The sequence below is a fragment of the Hylobates moloch genome, unplaced genomic scaffold (assembly GCF_009828535.3).
Source record: "Hylobates moloch isolate HMO894 unplaced genomic scaffold, HMol_V3 SCAFFOLD_9, whole genome shotgun sequence".
Classification (NCBI taxonomy): Eukaryota; Metazoa; Chordata; class Mammalia; order Primates; family Hylobatidae; genus Hylobates; species Hylobates moloch.
Window position 1 is genome coordinate 12,593,854 of NW_026652284.1, and position 13,169 is coordinate 12,607,022.

Sequence of the window (13,169 nt, forward strand, 5' to 3'; positions counted from 1 at the left end):
TAATCTTTTTTTTTTCTTTCCAAGTAAAGGAAGAGATATTCTGACAGGAAAAGAACCCTGGAATGCCACAATCTAAATGCGGATTTATAGTCCTTTCCTAGCATATCAGCAGGTCCCTTATTTGACATTCTGATATGGTGTTATTTAATTGCTCGAGGCCCACTGGAGCCGGAGGGCTGTTGACCTCAGCACTCTATAAACTTAAATATTCCAAACAAAAGCTTGAATCAGTCTCATTTTCTCACTGGAGCTCTGCAGCTCTAAAGCCACTGAGAACAGCAGACCCTTGGTTTTTCTAATCTGTTACATGGAAACTGTGTTGTTAGTATCAGATCGTCCCACCTGGAGTAAACTCAATACACTCCACTTCGCTATTTACGTTTCTCTGCTCTATGCATTCGGGGAATCGGGGCCTGTGATAGTTGTCTGTCGTGTTCTAGGCCTCACTGAGGAAACTGATCACTGAAATGGGAGAAATTACTGGTTTATTTGTGAACATTCTATTCTTGTATCTCATATATTTGTAGGTAGGGAAATTGCTGTATGTGATATACTCTGTGTTAACCATTGTCTTTTGGTATTGGGAGAAATCCTTCGGTGGGTGAGAGGCGTGAGTGGTTTCAAGCAGAAGGAATTCATTGCCTCTGGTTCAGCAGCTTGCCACACCTTTCCTGTCTGCGCAGTCTCTCTCCACACACATAGAATCTCCTTAAAGTATCAGGTTTGATTTTTCACTTTATTTAATTTGGTAATATAGTCTGCATTTTAATACCAAGGTTGGGGCTGTATTTTTTAGTACGAAGCTAGATGATTGATTACTCTTGTGAAATCGTATTATTTTAGAAAAGGAAAACTGATGAATTTTCATTTGGCAAATTCCTGGGCAGATTCAATATCTGTGCTTTTGTTTAATCTAACAAGTGGGTACTACATGTTTTCATATTGATATCTAAAGTTTACAGTTTTTTTTTAACCCAAAGTATTTTTATTGCTATATTAGCAATGGGTTTTTTGGATATGTTTTTAAGGGCCACATAAAAATAGATTCAATGAACAAATAAAATTGAAGTCCTAGATTTAAATGTTTGGTTTAAAGAATTTTCTACAACAAATTTCAACAGATTCTAATTGTGGAGTCTTTCTGAAGAAAAAAAATTTCACAGATTGTAATTTAGGAATTGTGCGTGGTAGTTTTCTATGACAATGAATACCTTAATAGCATTTTAAAATCAATAAAAACTGTTTTTGAGAAGTTGGCATATTTCAGACATTTTTATTATTTTTCTAGAAGTTTCAGGATTGCAAGAATCTTTTGGTCAGAGTAAGGTCAGTGTTAGACGACACTACAGATCTACTCTGCTAAAAGCTGAATCATCTCTGTATTTGCTACAGTATTTATTTGCCTTGAGAACTACTTTATGTGGTGATTAGCTTTAGAATTTTTTTTTATGTTGGCCATGAACTTTCTAAGACTCCTTTCCCAAAATGGCAACTTTTTTTCTTGTGTCTAGTCCATGTTTTCATTCTGGTCTTTTAAATTTGATAAAAACATATTCTCTTACTTATTTCTGTTTTACTCTTTATCCATAAACTTCCTGAATCATAAAAGTTAAAGTTTTTTCTGATTCTTGATGTCACAATGTAGAATTTTTGTTAACTTAAAATAATTATAAAATAGTATAAGTGACCTCTATGTGTCTATTGCAAAGTTAATTATTTTCCAGTTACTCCTCCCTCCCTGCCAGAGATCTAAAGTGATCCTAAAGAAAATTGTGAAAAATAATGTCAGTGATTTAGAGGTGAATGTACAAATCAAATATGTATTTTCCCAATTCTGTCCCTTCCCTCACAGACGTAAACTAATCTTAAAGAAAAATCTGTTGCTCCTACTTTGCCTTTCATATAGATTTGTAGATTTTTACAAGTCCGTAAAGGGCAGATATGAAGACAGTTTAAGTGTTACATGTATTACATTAATGCTAGTTTGTGTCTTTGTTTAGATAGACCTGCTTTATTTCAGAGGATTGGTAATGGAGAGTGCTGGGGCTGCAGGGCTGGTATGACCCAGGGAAAGGGCTGTCCCCCATGTCTCTAGATTTTCTGGTCTCTGGACTTCCGTGTCAGAAGACAGCAGCTTAACAGTTGTTGAGGTTGTGTTGACACTTTATGGGACTAGTATCTTAGTAATGACTCAAATTATTTTATTGTGGTTATATTGATACGGATCATTAATCATCAAATCATCTTTATGCTATTAATAAATGTTTCTAAGACTGATTTGTCTAGACCTTGAAAGCAATATCTTGAAAAGTTAAGTGCATACACTCATTAAAATCTTAGATACGTAAAATAGAGATCAAGCTCTTATTTTCTAAGAGTGCATGCTCTTCTAGGACTGATAAATATTAAGGTAGGATAGAAGGAATATGTTAGACTTATTCAACGGGTGCTGTAGAAATATTCAAGAAGATTTGATTAGGCGTGGAAATGCAGAAAAGAAACTAAGGCATAAGCCAAGGTCAGAGAAGTCCTAGGGATTTAAAGATTTTCAGTATCTGCTGTTAGCAAAGCAGAGGCACTTAATTGTTCAGCACTTCAAAAAAGAGCGTTTGGCCGGGTGCGGTGGCTCACGCCTGTAATCCCAGCACTTTGGGAGGCTGAGGCGGACAGATCACGAGGTCAGGAGATCGAGACCATCCTGGCTAACGCGGTGAAACCCCGTCTCTACTAAAATACAAAAAATAGCTGAACGTGGTGACGGGCGCCTGTAGTTCCAGCTACTCGGGAGTCTGAGGCAGGATAATGGCCTGAACCCGGGAGGTGGAGCTTGCAGTGAGCTGAGATCGCGCCACTGCACTCCAGCCTGGGTGACAGAGCGAGACTCCGTCTCAAAAAAAAAAAAAAAAAAAAAAAAAAAAAGCATTTGGTAGAATTGTTAAGGTTTCAGTGATACACTTGGAAAGATTTCTGTCTGCCTCTGCACTGCTGGATTGATCATTCCGTTTCTCACATTTGATAAAACCTTGGCCTGGAGATACCATGTATTAGTTAAATGGGTGTGTAAAGACAGGACTGTTGAAGTCAACACTGAATATGAAAGTTATGTAGGATTGCCATGGCACTTCCACGGGGGTTTTGAGCAGTGCTGGAGGAATCTTAAGGAAGTTATCCCAAACATTTTTAGATGCTGTAGTTGCTTTAGAATACATTATTATCCTATTGCAGCTCGTCACATGGTTACCACATTCAGAGGTTCTCAGTTGGCAGGGCATTTGAGAATGTGTGTACGTATTTTCAATTGTCACAATGATTGGAGGCACTGCAATGTTAAGTGCCCATAAGGAAAGGGACAGTCTCGCTCAAGGAGCTGGCCAGTCCAAAATGCAGCGTTCCTCTGTTGAGAGACTCCGCCCAGGTCTTACTTCTTTTCCTTTAACACCCCTTGTTTTTGATATAGTTGAATAAAGAATTAAGTTTTAAAAATAACATTTGAGAATTCACTGTCAGATTTACAGTGTTTTTGTTGTTGTACAATATTTTATGTATATAGCTTGACAATTTTGTGAGTCCAAGAGGGAGAGAGGAAAAAATGAGGGTCTGGTTTTTAGCAATTAGGATTTGGAAGTAATAGGGAGGAGGCTCTCCCCACACAGATATATAGTGAATCTTTAAGAAAAAGATGTTATGATCTTTCTTTTCTCTGGAAAGAAATAATAAGTGCATTCTCATTTGGACAGAGAGGAAACAGGTAGTGTAGAAAGAGAAGATTATTAATTATGTAACAATCTGAATTATATTCTAATCTTTTTTTATTAAGAAAAAGATGATAGCCTGGGCAACAAGGTGAGGCTCCGTCTCTACCAAAAAAAAAAAAAAAAAAGAAAAATTAGCCAGGCATGGTGGCGCGAGCCTGTAGTCTTAGTTATTTAGGAGGCTGAGGTGGGAGGATCACTTGAGCCCAGGAGTTCGAGGCTGCAGTGAGCTATGATTGTGCCATTGCAGTCCAGCCTGGGTGACAGAGTACTACACTATCTCCAGAAAAAAAGAAAAACATGAGATTCCTTGAGATAATAAATCAAAGAATACAATGTTTTAAGTACTATTTTAGTTATTCAATATCAGATGTTAGGATGTCTCAGTTGTCTGAATTGTGCCTATGAGCTAGCAATGACAAAAGGTGAGGAAAAGAAGTGTTAAATAAAGAGGGAAAACATGAAAAACAGATGGTAAGAAGAAGGCAGCATCTCAGAAAACAGCAGCTCCATCCTCCTATGCCCTCAGGACAAAAACCTCAGTGCCATCCCTGACTTCCTTTCTTTCTTTCATGCCTAAGATCTAAAACTGCAGCACATCTTGGGTGCTCGAGACCATCATGGCCAACATGGTGAAACTCCGTCTCTACTGAAAATACAAAAATATTGACTGGGTGTGGTGGTGCGTGCCTGTAGTACTAGCTACTCAGGAGGCTGAGGCAGGAGAATTGCTTGAACCCGGGAGGTGGAGGCTGCAGTGAGCCAAGATCACACCACTGCACTCTAGCCTGGCAACAGAGCGAGACTCCATCTCAAAAAAAAAAGAAAAATCAAATCAAATCTATCCATCCATCTGTCCGTCTGTCCGTCCAGGATCCAGTTACTTTTCACATCTCTTCTACTGCCTGAGCCATGCCGCCATTGTCTCTTGGTTAGACTGGGCATCAGCCTCCAACATCGCCTCTTCATGCGCCCCTCACCGACTGTGCACCAGCCACACCAGCATCCTGGCTCCCTCTCCGCTTCCCCAGGCTGCAGCCTTGTGAGGCTTCTCACTTTCGCTTCCACCTCCACCTCCATATAACATTTCTCCCCGTACTTTCCTGGTTTGAAGCTCATCCCTTTCCTGGCTTTTATGTTGACCGCTCCTTCTGAGTCCTTCTCTGACCACATTGTTGAATTTGCACACATAGAGGTAGAGACAGAGATTGTAGTAACTATCTACCTCTCCATAACTCTTTATTTTTTTCTAAAGCACTTTCATTTTCTGGCATGCCACATATTTTACTTATGTATTTACTGTGGCTCTCTTCCCCAAAAGGGCAGGGATCTTCCTCCTTTCCACTGCTCAAGGGCAGTGCTTGACACATAGTGGGTACTCCTGGGGAGGCAGGAGTAAAAAATTGGTGAAATGTAGTTAAGATGCATTAGCAGAAACCAAAATTATGAGACCTTGACCGAATTATCTTAAGCTCTTGTTAATTGAGGATGCTAGTGCTGTGCTTATTTTGGTGAAGGGGACCTGAGCTGGTTCACTGAAGGCAGCACAGTGCCTGCTAGTCCTTGGAAGAAGCTTCATAAATGATGGTGATGATGATGATACCGACGATTCTTGTGAGAAGGAAAAGGCAAACAAAGGGAAATGGTAAAGCATTATAGCTCTTTCCAACATCTTTTATTAAAACATTTGCATTTTACCGCAGATGTTTTTTGTTCTGTTCCTCAAAGAGAACTCCCCTGAGCTGGTGTTAATAAATCTACCTATAAAAGCTTTGTCAGAGGACATGTGAAACCCCTAACATCTTATTCACCTGGGGGAATGAGGTGTCACGCAGGGCCACCACGTGCAACTGGATAGTAGTCAGTAGGCATTCCTGGTCGAGGGTCAAGTGTGCACATCTGAGGGATCACTAACCTCATCACTGTTTAATACCTATACATATATATATATATATATATTTTTTTTTTTTTTTTTCGAGACGGAGTCTCGCTCTGTCGCCCAAGCTGGAGTGCAGTGGCGCGATCTCGGCTCACTGCAGGCTCCACCTCCCGGGTTCACGCCATTCTCCTGCCTCAGCCTCCTGAGTAGCTGGGACTACAGGCGCCTGCCACGATGCCCGGCTAATTTTTTGTATTTTTTAGTAGAGACGGGGTTTCACCGTGTTAGCCAGGATGGTCTCAATCTCCTGACCTCGTGATCCGCCTGCCTTGGCCTCCCAAAGTGCTGGGATTACAGGCATGAGCCACTGCGCCCGGCCCAAAATATACATTTTTAACTTGATAACAATTTTACGTCTTAGAGAAGAGGGTTGATTATGTTCAATATATGATGTTTACTAAGGCAGGACATGTAAATATACATGAGAAAGATGCTCAGTATTAAAATTTAAAGGAATGGACTTCATGGTTTAACTTGCAATTCTCTGGCTTTGCTTTTTTTTTTTTTTCCTGAGTGCTTCCTTACCAAGAATTTATATTGGTATGGCTAGCAGTGAGCTGTCTAACAAGATGCAATCTCATGGAATACATCCTTATGCCAATTATGAATAAAAGTAGTTCAGACGGCCAGGCCCTAACTTAAATATAGTGCCTTTGGTGGTTAAGGGTAATCAGGTGAGTAGTTAAATAGATCAAGAAAAGGAAAGAAAAATCCAACTACCTTATTAAAAAACAAGGGTAAAATGTCAAAACAGTGGGTAGGCAGTAGGAAGAATGTCACTAAATTATGTATTCTTTGGGTTATTAACAATTAGAAGATAATGATACAATGTAAGCAGAGGCTTGTGGGTCAAGGAAGGAAAGATAAGTTATAAGCAAGTGCATAAAGAAATAGGAGAATTATGCCTAATGGTGTGTGTATGTAAACGTGGGAAATGTTTAGAACCTTACAGTGAAAGTTCTACTTAAAGTGTCACGATTTAATATATTATGAATTGCATCAAATGACTCAAGGCATACGTTGCAGAAAGGACCATTTTCAGAGATTATTATTTAGAAACAAGTAAGTCATATGCATTTACAAGAAATAATTTTGTCTTCTTATTTTACTATACTATGAATACATTGAACACGGGTTTTTAAGGGACAATGTAGCTGTTTCCCAACATCTTTTATTAAAACATTTGCATTTTACTGCCAGTTTTTTGTTCTTTTCCTCAGAGAGAACTCCCAGTGGCCAATGTTAGTAAATTCAACTTTCTAATTCAGGAACTTGAAAAACAGAATAATGTAATGGGGTCTAATGGTGTTTACGTTCAGCACAGTATTGGTAAAAGAAAAAGAAAGACACTTATATTGCATAATAAGGTACTCAATAATGCTTTGTATTTCTATTAACAAAGCTAATTTATTTCTTCTTAGGAATGATGCAGTTCCAAAGCAAAGATTTGATGTTATCCTAATGAGTCTGCTTTCAGTTGTAGAGTACAGTGAAGCCCTAGTAAGGAGTAGTAAGAAATCTATTTCACTGGAGATAATAAATCTGACAAGGAAGCTCTCAGCATAGATTGAAGTTGATTTGGCATAGAGTTGCTTTATAAATAGCCCTTTGAGCAAACTCTACAGTTCTGTTTGTGGTTTTAAATCCCTGTAAATTTGTAGGCAGGTACATATTACAATTGTCTGTTTTTCTTTTTAGGGTTCATGTAATCAAAGAAGTTTCTTTGTTGTATGTATCTTTACAGAACACAACAGGAATTGAAAATGAATCAGGTGAGTTTAAAAATCAGAATTTATACAAATACATGACCTAGATGTTAGACCAGCTCTTGATTTTTACAAGATAGTAGCACACACATTCATTTCTCCTGGATTCTCATTTTTGTTTCTTAATACCATTAATTAGTTCATTGCGTTCATACCGTGCATTTGTTCGTGGAGTGGAATGTGCGTTGTTTGGGTGTGGGTTGTCGTTTCTGTGGTTGCCTGAGGAGAGGACTCATTCTTAGGGATTTTCATTAAGACTTTTTGACCTCTCCCTTGCCACACTCTAGAGTGAGTTTTTTGTGTGTGTTTGTTTTGAAGCTTATTAAGCTTTCATTTTTAGCATTTTTTATTTTGTGATTATTTGTTGGTTGAAAAGAGAGGATTAAAAGTTATTTATAGAGACTGCAAATGATCAAAGAAGAAACTTTAAGCATTTGTCCTTGAAAAACCTGTTCTCAGAGTAAAAACAAGAGGGCAGATATTGAAATGTAAGATGTGTTTCTCTTTACAGGAGATGTGGGATTACCTGGTGATTAAACTATTCTGCTATGGATATTTTCATAGCCTCAAGGGTGTTCTGATAAGTAGAGCCAGTTATGTGGATCTAATAATATATTCTAGAGTAGGATTCTTATTTTCTGGTTTCAATATCATCTCACTGGTAGTTATAGAAATACGTGGGTGTCAGAAATGTTTTCTTTTTAAAATCTTCATAAGCACTTATTTTTAAAATATGAAGGACAAAACCCAAAATATGAAGTATGTAATTTTTTTTTTTTAGTCCTTAGCTTAAAACTCTCAGACTTGAAAACATTTTGTATCCCTCATCAACTGAAACTTTAGACACCTTTTTATCATGTACAGGTGATTCTAACTAGAGATCACAAGTTCAATTTAATTAGCTGGGCCAAGTTTAATACATTCAGTCCTGTGCTGCATTGAGAGATGTGAAATTTTTGGATTCTTTTGATTTCTTTTCATTACTTTCTTTATCAGAAATGTTTATTTTAATGCAGAGGACATATATCATAAAAAACGAATCTGGCGAACACATGGGGCACATGCTTTCTATTATTTTAAAACTTGCAGATTTATTGACATGCTTTTGAAGGCAAATTATTTTTGAAATGGTGAGGTGGAGGAGGGAAAAGAGAACAGAGTGGATTTTCACAGTCATCGTCCATCAAAGTTATACTCATATATATTTCATAGATTTCATTTATTTTCCTATCTTAAGATTGATTCTTAATACGAACCTGGTCACCCAAAGGAGCTCGATTCTCTGCGGTCTAGGAACTGTTTTGTTGGAGGAGTCTTAATCCTGCGTTAGAATGGTTGTAAGTTCTTCCAAAGTGGAATCTAAATGTTGATATTGTTCTTGTTGCATCGCTGTTTAGAAATCATTTGATATGTCTACACCTTTAACCTTAGGATTAATTATGCCTTAATTCTTGTACAGTATTAAGCTTGTAATATTTCTAGTGTATTAGACTTGACACTTCAAACTTTTGCTTTATATTTCAGTTATATCAAACTTGTGTTTAAAAAAGTCTGCATACCAGTCAAAAAGTGGTAGCAATAACTACTACTTTTTTTTTTTTTGGCTCTTTTACAATTTCATTTTGCTTTTGACAAGTTTTAATATCAGATCTGCAGAAGACTGCCTTTGATCCCAAATGCCAAGTATCAGTGGAAAAGTGTCCTCTTATGTTTCTAATGGTTAACACATTTCTGATTTGGGTGTAATTTAAATGGTCTGGTAGTAATGAAACTTATTTGGATTATAAAAATTGCCCACTTTGAGTAAAATTTTTAGCATCTTTTGTTATATTTTCATTATTAGAAGAATATTAGTTATATGCTGTTTAGACCTGACTGTTATGGCATAAAATCTATCAGTGTTTTTCAGCAATCACCCCAGTAATTCTTCAGGGTTAAGACTTATTTCAGGATAATTTACAGTTTTCCCTTCTTGTATTTATTGCTGTCATCTTCAGACAGTGAAAATGAGCAGTAAATGCTTGAAAAACTGAAAAATAACTCTACACAACAAAATTCAGATATAAAAAAGTTTGAACTTGAAGAAGATTGACTTATAAATAAAATCCTGATGGTTATTTTAGGGTTAGGTTATTCTCCCCGGGAACGGATCAGCATTGCTTTGACGGGTTTTAGTTGTCAGTTCTGTTTCTTATGATGGGTATGGTCTTGAAGACAATAGCATAGAATAATTTGTTTTGTATATGCCTGACAGTTGAGTTTCAGGGACTGCAGGATCCTCGTCATAGGCATATCATGTTGTTTGTTATTGATTCCTCTAGAAGAAGCAATAGAGTCCACAGCCTGCCAGTGTTTTCAGCACTGACTGTTGAGGCGACATTCAGAACTGTTGCGCTCAGTTGTATCAGTGTGTTCCAAGCCGGTCCTAGTGTGATAGCTCCCTCTGAGCCCAGCTCTCAAAAAGCTCCCCGACCTACATATTCTTTGCTTTCTTTCTCTTCCCTTCTGTTCTTCACTCAAAACTCACCCCTTTCTTAATATCTCTTAACCTCTCAATTAGAGCCCAGCTTGCTTTGCATGTGAGTCTTCGATCCTTCCACTTGAGCCCATGCCTGGGTGGCAGCAAGAGCGGTAGTCATTGTGCCTCCTCCCCTGGCTCTCCATGCTTCCTTCTCTCCATTCTCAGATCGTAGGTATCCTACTTGCTTCATTAACATTCCACACCCATCCTGATACTTAACTTTTATATGTTCCACTGTTTTCCTTCTTATTTTCCTAGACTTATTTAGGAATGGCTTTATTTCAGGAATGGTTCCATTATCTCAGTTGTCCCTAACATTCATTCATTCCTTCCCTCATTCATCGTGCACAGACTGTATCCCAGCATGTTATGGGTTCTGCAGTGAACTAGGTGGGCAAGAGCTCTGCCAGTAACATACTCCAAGAGGGAGACAGTTAAAAAGCAGGAAGACAAGCAAGGTAATTTCAGATAGTGAAAAGTGCTGTGAAGACAATTAAACAAGATCTTGTTACAAAGGATGATGGGTAGAGGTGAAAGGAGGTCTTTGGATTACATGGTCAGAGAAGGCTACTCTGTGGAGGTGATTGCTAGTAGAACTGAAACTTAGGTAATAACCGGGAACCAGATAGACACATGAAGATCTGGAAAAAGAAAATTCCAGACAGAGTGAACACACAGTAGTACAAAGGCCCTTGAGTGGAAATGAGCTTGGTAGTTCACGGAACAGAGAGCAAGCCATGGTCTGGAGCTTGGCCCTGTCAGGGGCTCTGGGATAAGAGGACAGTGGTGTGAGAGGCAAGGTTTATAGGGCCTTTAGGGCTACGGGACAGTGACACAAGCTGATTGTCATTTTTAGGATGTCCTCCCCAATGTGCTACGGAGACTGGATTGTAAGGCAGCAAGAGTGTGGTGATAACGTGTGTTCACTACTGAGATTAACACCATGCTTTAGGGCAGTTTCTTCAGTTGGACAACTTAATGGACCTGACAACTTTTTGAAAGAGGGTACTTTTTTGTATTTCAGAATTAATTTGACTCCTGTTCTTTTTCAAAAATGGTGTATAAGCATTTCTTGGTTTGTGTTTTCATCTGTTTATTGTTACAGCAGTCCTGCTCATTTCTTAACCAAATATAATTTAATGCCATTTCAGTAAGCTGAAGCTTGTTTGGTTTTTTTCCCCATCGTTTGTACCAGCATAGTAGCTTAGATTCTTGTTTGCAAATCTATACAAAGATGGGTTCATAGAATTTTAGCGATTTTAATATGGTATGATTCTAAGCTGTTTTTTTTTGCTTGTAACAGTTACTTTGGTGATTATTAGTCTGTTGTAGCAATAATACGTATTTTAGTATGAATATACTATGAATCGTTCTTAATATTAAGGAAAATTGGTCTAATCTATTCTGTCATGTATTGCTGTCACTTTCCAGTTAGTTTTGATCAAGTCAATATTTGAAACTAGGTGCTTTAATTAAATAGATTAAACGGATATAATAATTGCTGATAATTCTCTGGGCAAAGCATGTAAAAGGAGTTACTTATATAAATTTAAATGAGACACTAATAAAATTTGCTTATTCTTACATATTTTTAAAAATAAAAACATTAGTATGTGTTGACCATGTAAGATGGTACATGCAGCTTTATATAACAGCAGCCGATGCCAATGTTATGCTGTAGAGCAGAGTTACCTTGCTGATTACGGTCAACATTCGTCTAAAGAGTATGGAGAGAAGGGCTGGGTAGGGAGAGTGGAGGAGGTTGGTTCTGTGGTTCACGTACCTGGAGCAGACCTGAGGAGGGTGGAGTAAATGGTCAGAGAAGTGTGGGCTCAGCTCTGGGGTCGCCAGAAGGACAGAGTAGACTTTGCCAGTGAGGTGGGGAACCTTTGGAGGGTTTTGAGGAGAGGGCTGTTAGAGTTGAGTTAAAAAATTCTTAATAAATACGAATAATGAAACTATTCTACAGGGCAGAATCAGGACTTGGTTACTGGTTGAAAATAATAATAATAAAAAATAATAACTTACCATGTTTCCTATATGTCAGGCACTAGCCTAAGTGCTTTCCGTTCAGTAAGTCATTTACTATTGACTGCAACCACATGAGGTGGGCACCATTACTATCCCTATTTAACAGATAAGAAAGTGAACACAATCGAAAATATTTTCTTGGTGCATTAAAGTTTCATTTGAACATGACTTAAAGATGAGAATTTAGGATTTATTAACCTGTTTAGTTATTTGACTTTAAAAATCAACTTTGAGGTATAATCTGCATACAGTAAAAGGTAACTGTTTTAACGGTATAGTACAAGTTTCACACCCGTGTTAACTATCACCGCCGTCGAGTCATAGGACGTGTCCGTCACCCCAAAAAGTTCTTTTCTACTGCTCTGAAGTTAGTCTTTCCCTGTCCAAGGTCACTACTGATCGGCTTTCCGTTCCTACACATTGGTTTTTCCTATTCTGGGGTTTCATAGGAGTGGAATACGTATAGTCCTTGCCCTTTGGTGTTTGTCTCGTTTTGGTCTGCATACTGTTTCTGAGATTCAGCCATATTGTTGCATGTATCAGTAGTTCATTTCTTTACAGGAGCTGTTTTATGGGACACCATCTGACCATCTAGATAATGTCTATTCATAATCTTAATTCCAAAGAGTTAGCGAAACCCTGGGATGGCTTTCTTTCATCTTAGTTATCTCTCCCCCTTTTTTCTAATTCTAAAAATATATATGATATAAAAAGTTGAAACCACTTTCACTGTTTTATCATATTATTAATATAGAAGTATATTTTTATAGATAATTATAAATATGAATCTGATTTTTTCACTTTAAAAAAAGACTTCTAAGTAAGGTGGTTGCTATCTGTTTTGACTTAAACCTCAATAAATGTGTAGTTTAGGAAATTAGCATGTTGAATGAATAGTGGTAGCACTTGAAATCTCATTTTGAATCATGTATTCTACTAGGTAAATCAGCAAATTTTAGAAAATCTGGGACCTTGTCTTTCTGAATGAAAATATTATTTGTGAAAATAAAAAAAAAAATTAACAACCTGAATAGCATTTCCTTAAGTCACTGGAACGAGCTTGTGGCAAGAAGCCTTTCCTCTTATGTTAGGATAGTAGCACTTTGGCAGAGAAAAAAGCTGTGGGACTGTTTTTCTCTGCCTCTCCTTTGATGCCCTCT

At 37.7% G+C, this 13,169-nt stretch overlaps 1 protein-coding gene across 4 annotated transcripts in view; it reads left to right on the top strand.

Annotated features, from left to right (window-relative positions):
* The first annotated feature begins 7,381 nt into the window (after positions 1–7,381).
* Positions 7,382–13,169, top strand: part of PRDM2 (PR/SET domain 2) — a 108,856-nt gene continuing 103,068 nt past the window's right edge. For 2 of the 4 annotated variants that reach the window (XM_032758991.2, XM_032758985.2), the window contains exon 1: positions 7,390–7,463. In XM_032758991.2, the coding sequence (XP_032614882.1) occupies positions 7,422–7,463 (42 nt within the window). In that variant the 5' untranslated portion in view covers positions 7,390–7,421. Of the gene's footprint in view, positions 7,464–10,017; positions 10,147–13,169 lie in introns of all 4 variants that reach the window. The other 2 variants (XM_032758984.2, XM_058443694.1) reach the window with 2 other exon arrangements.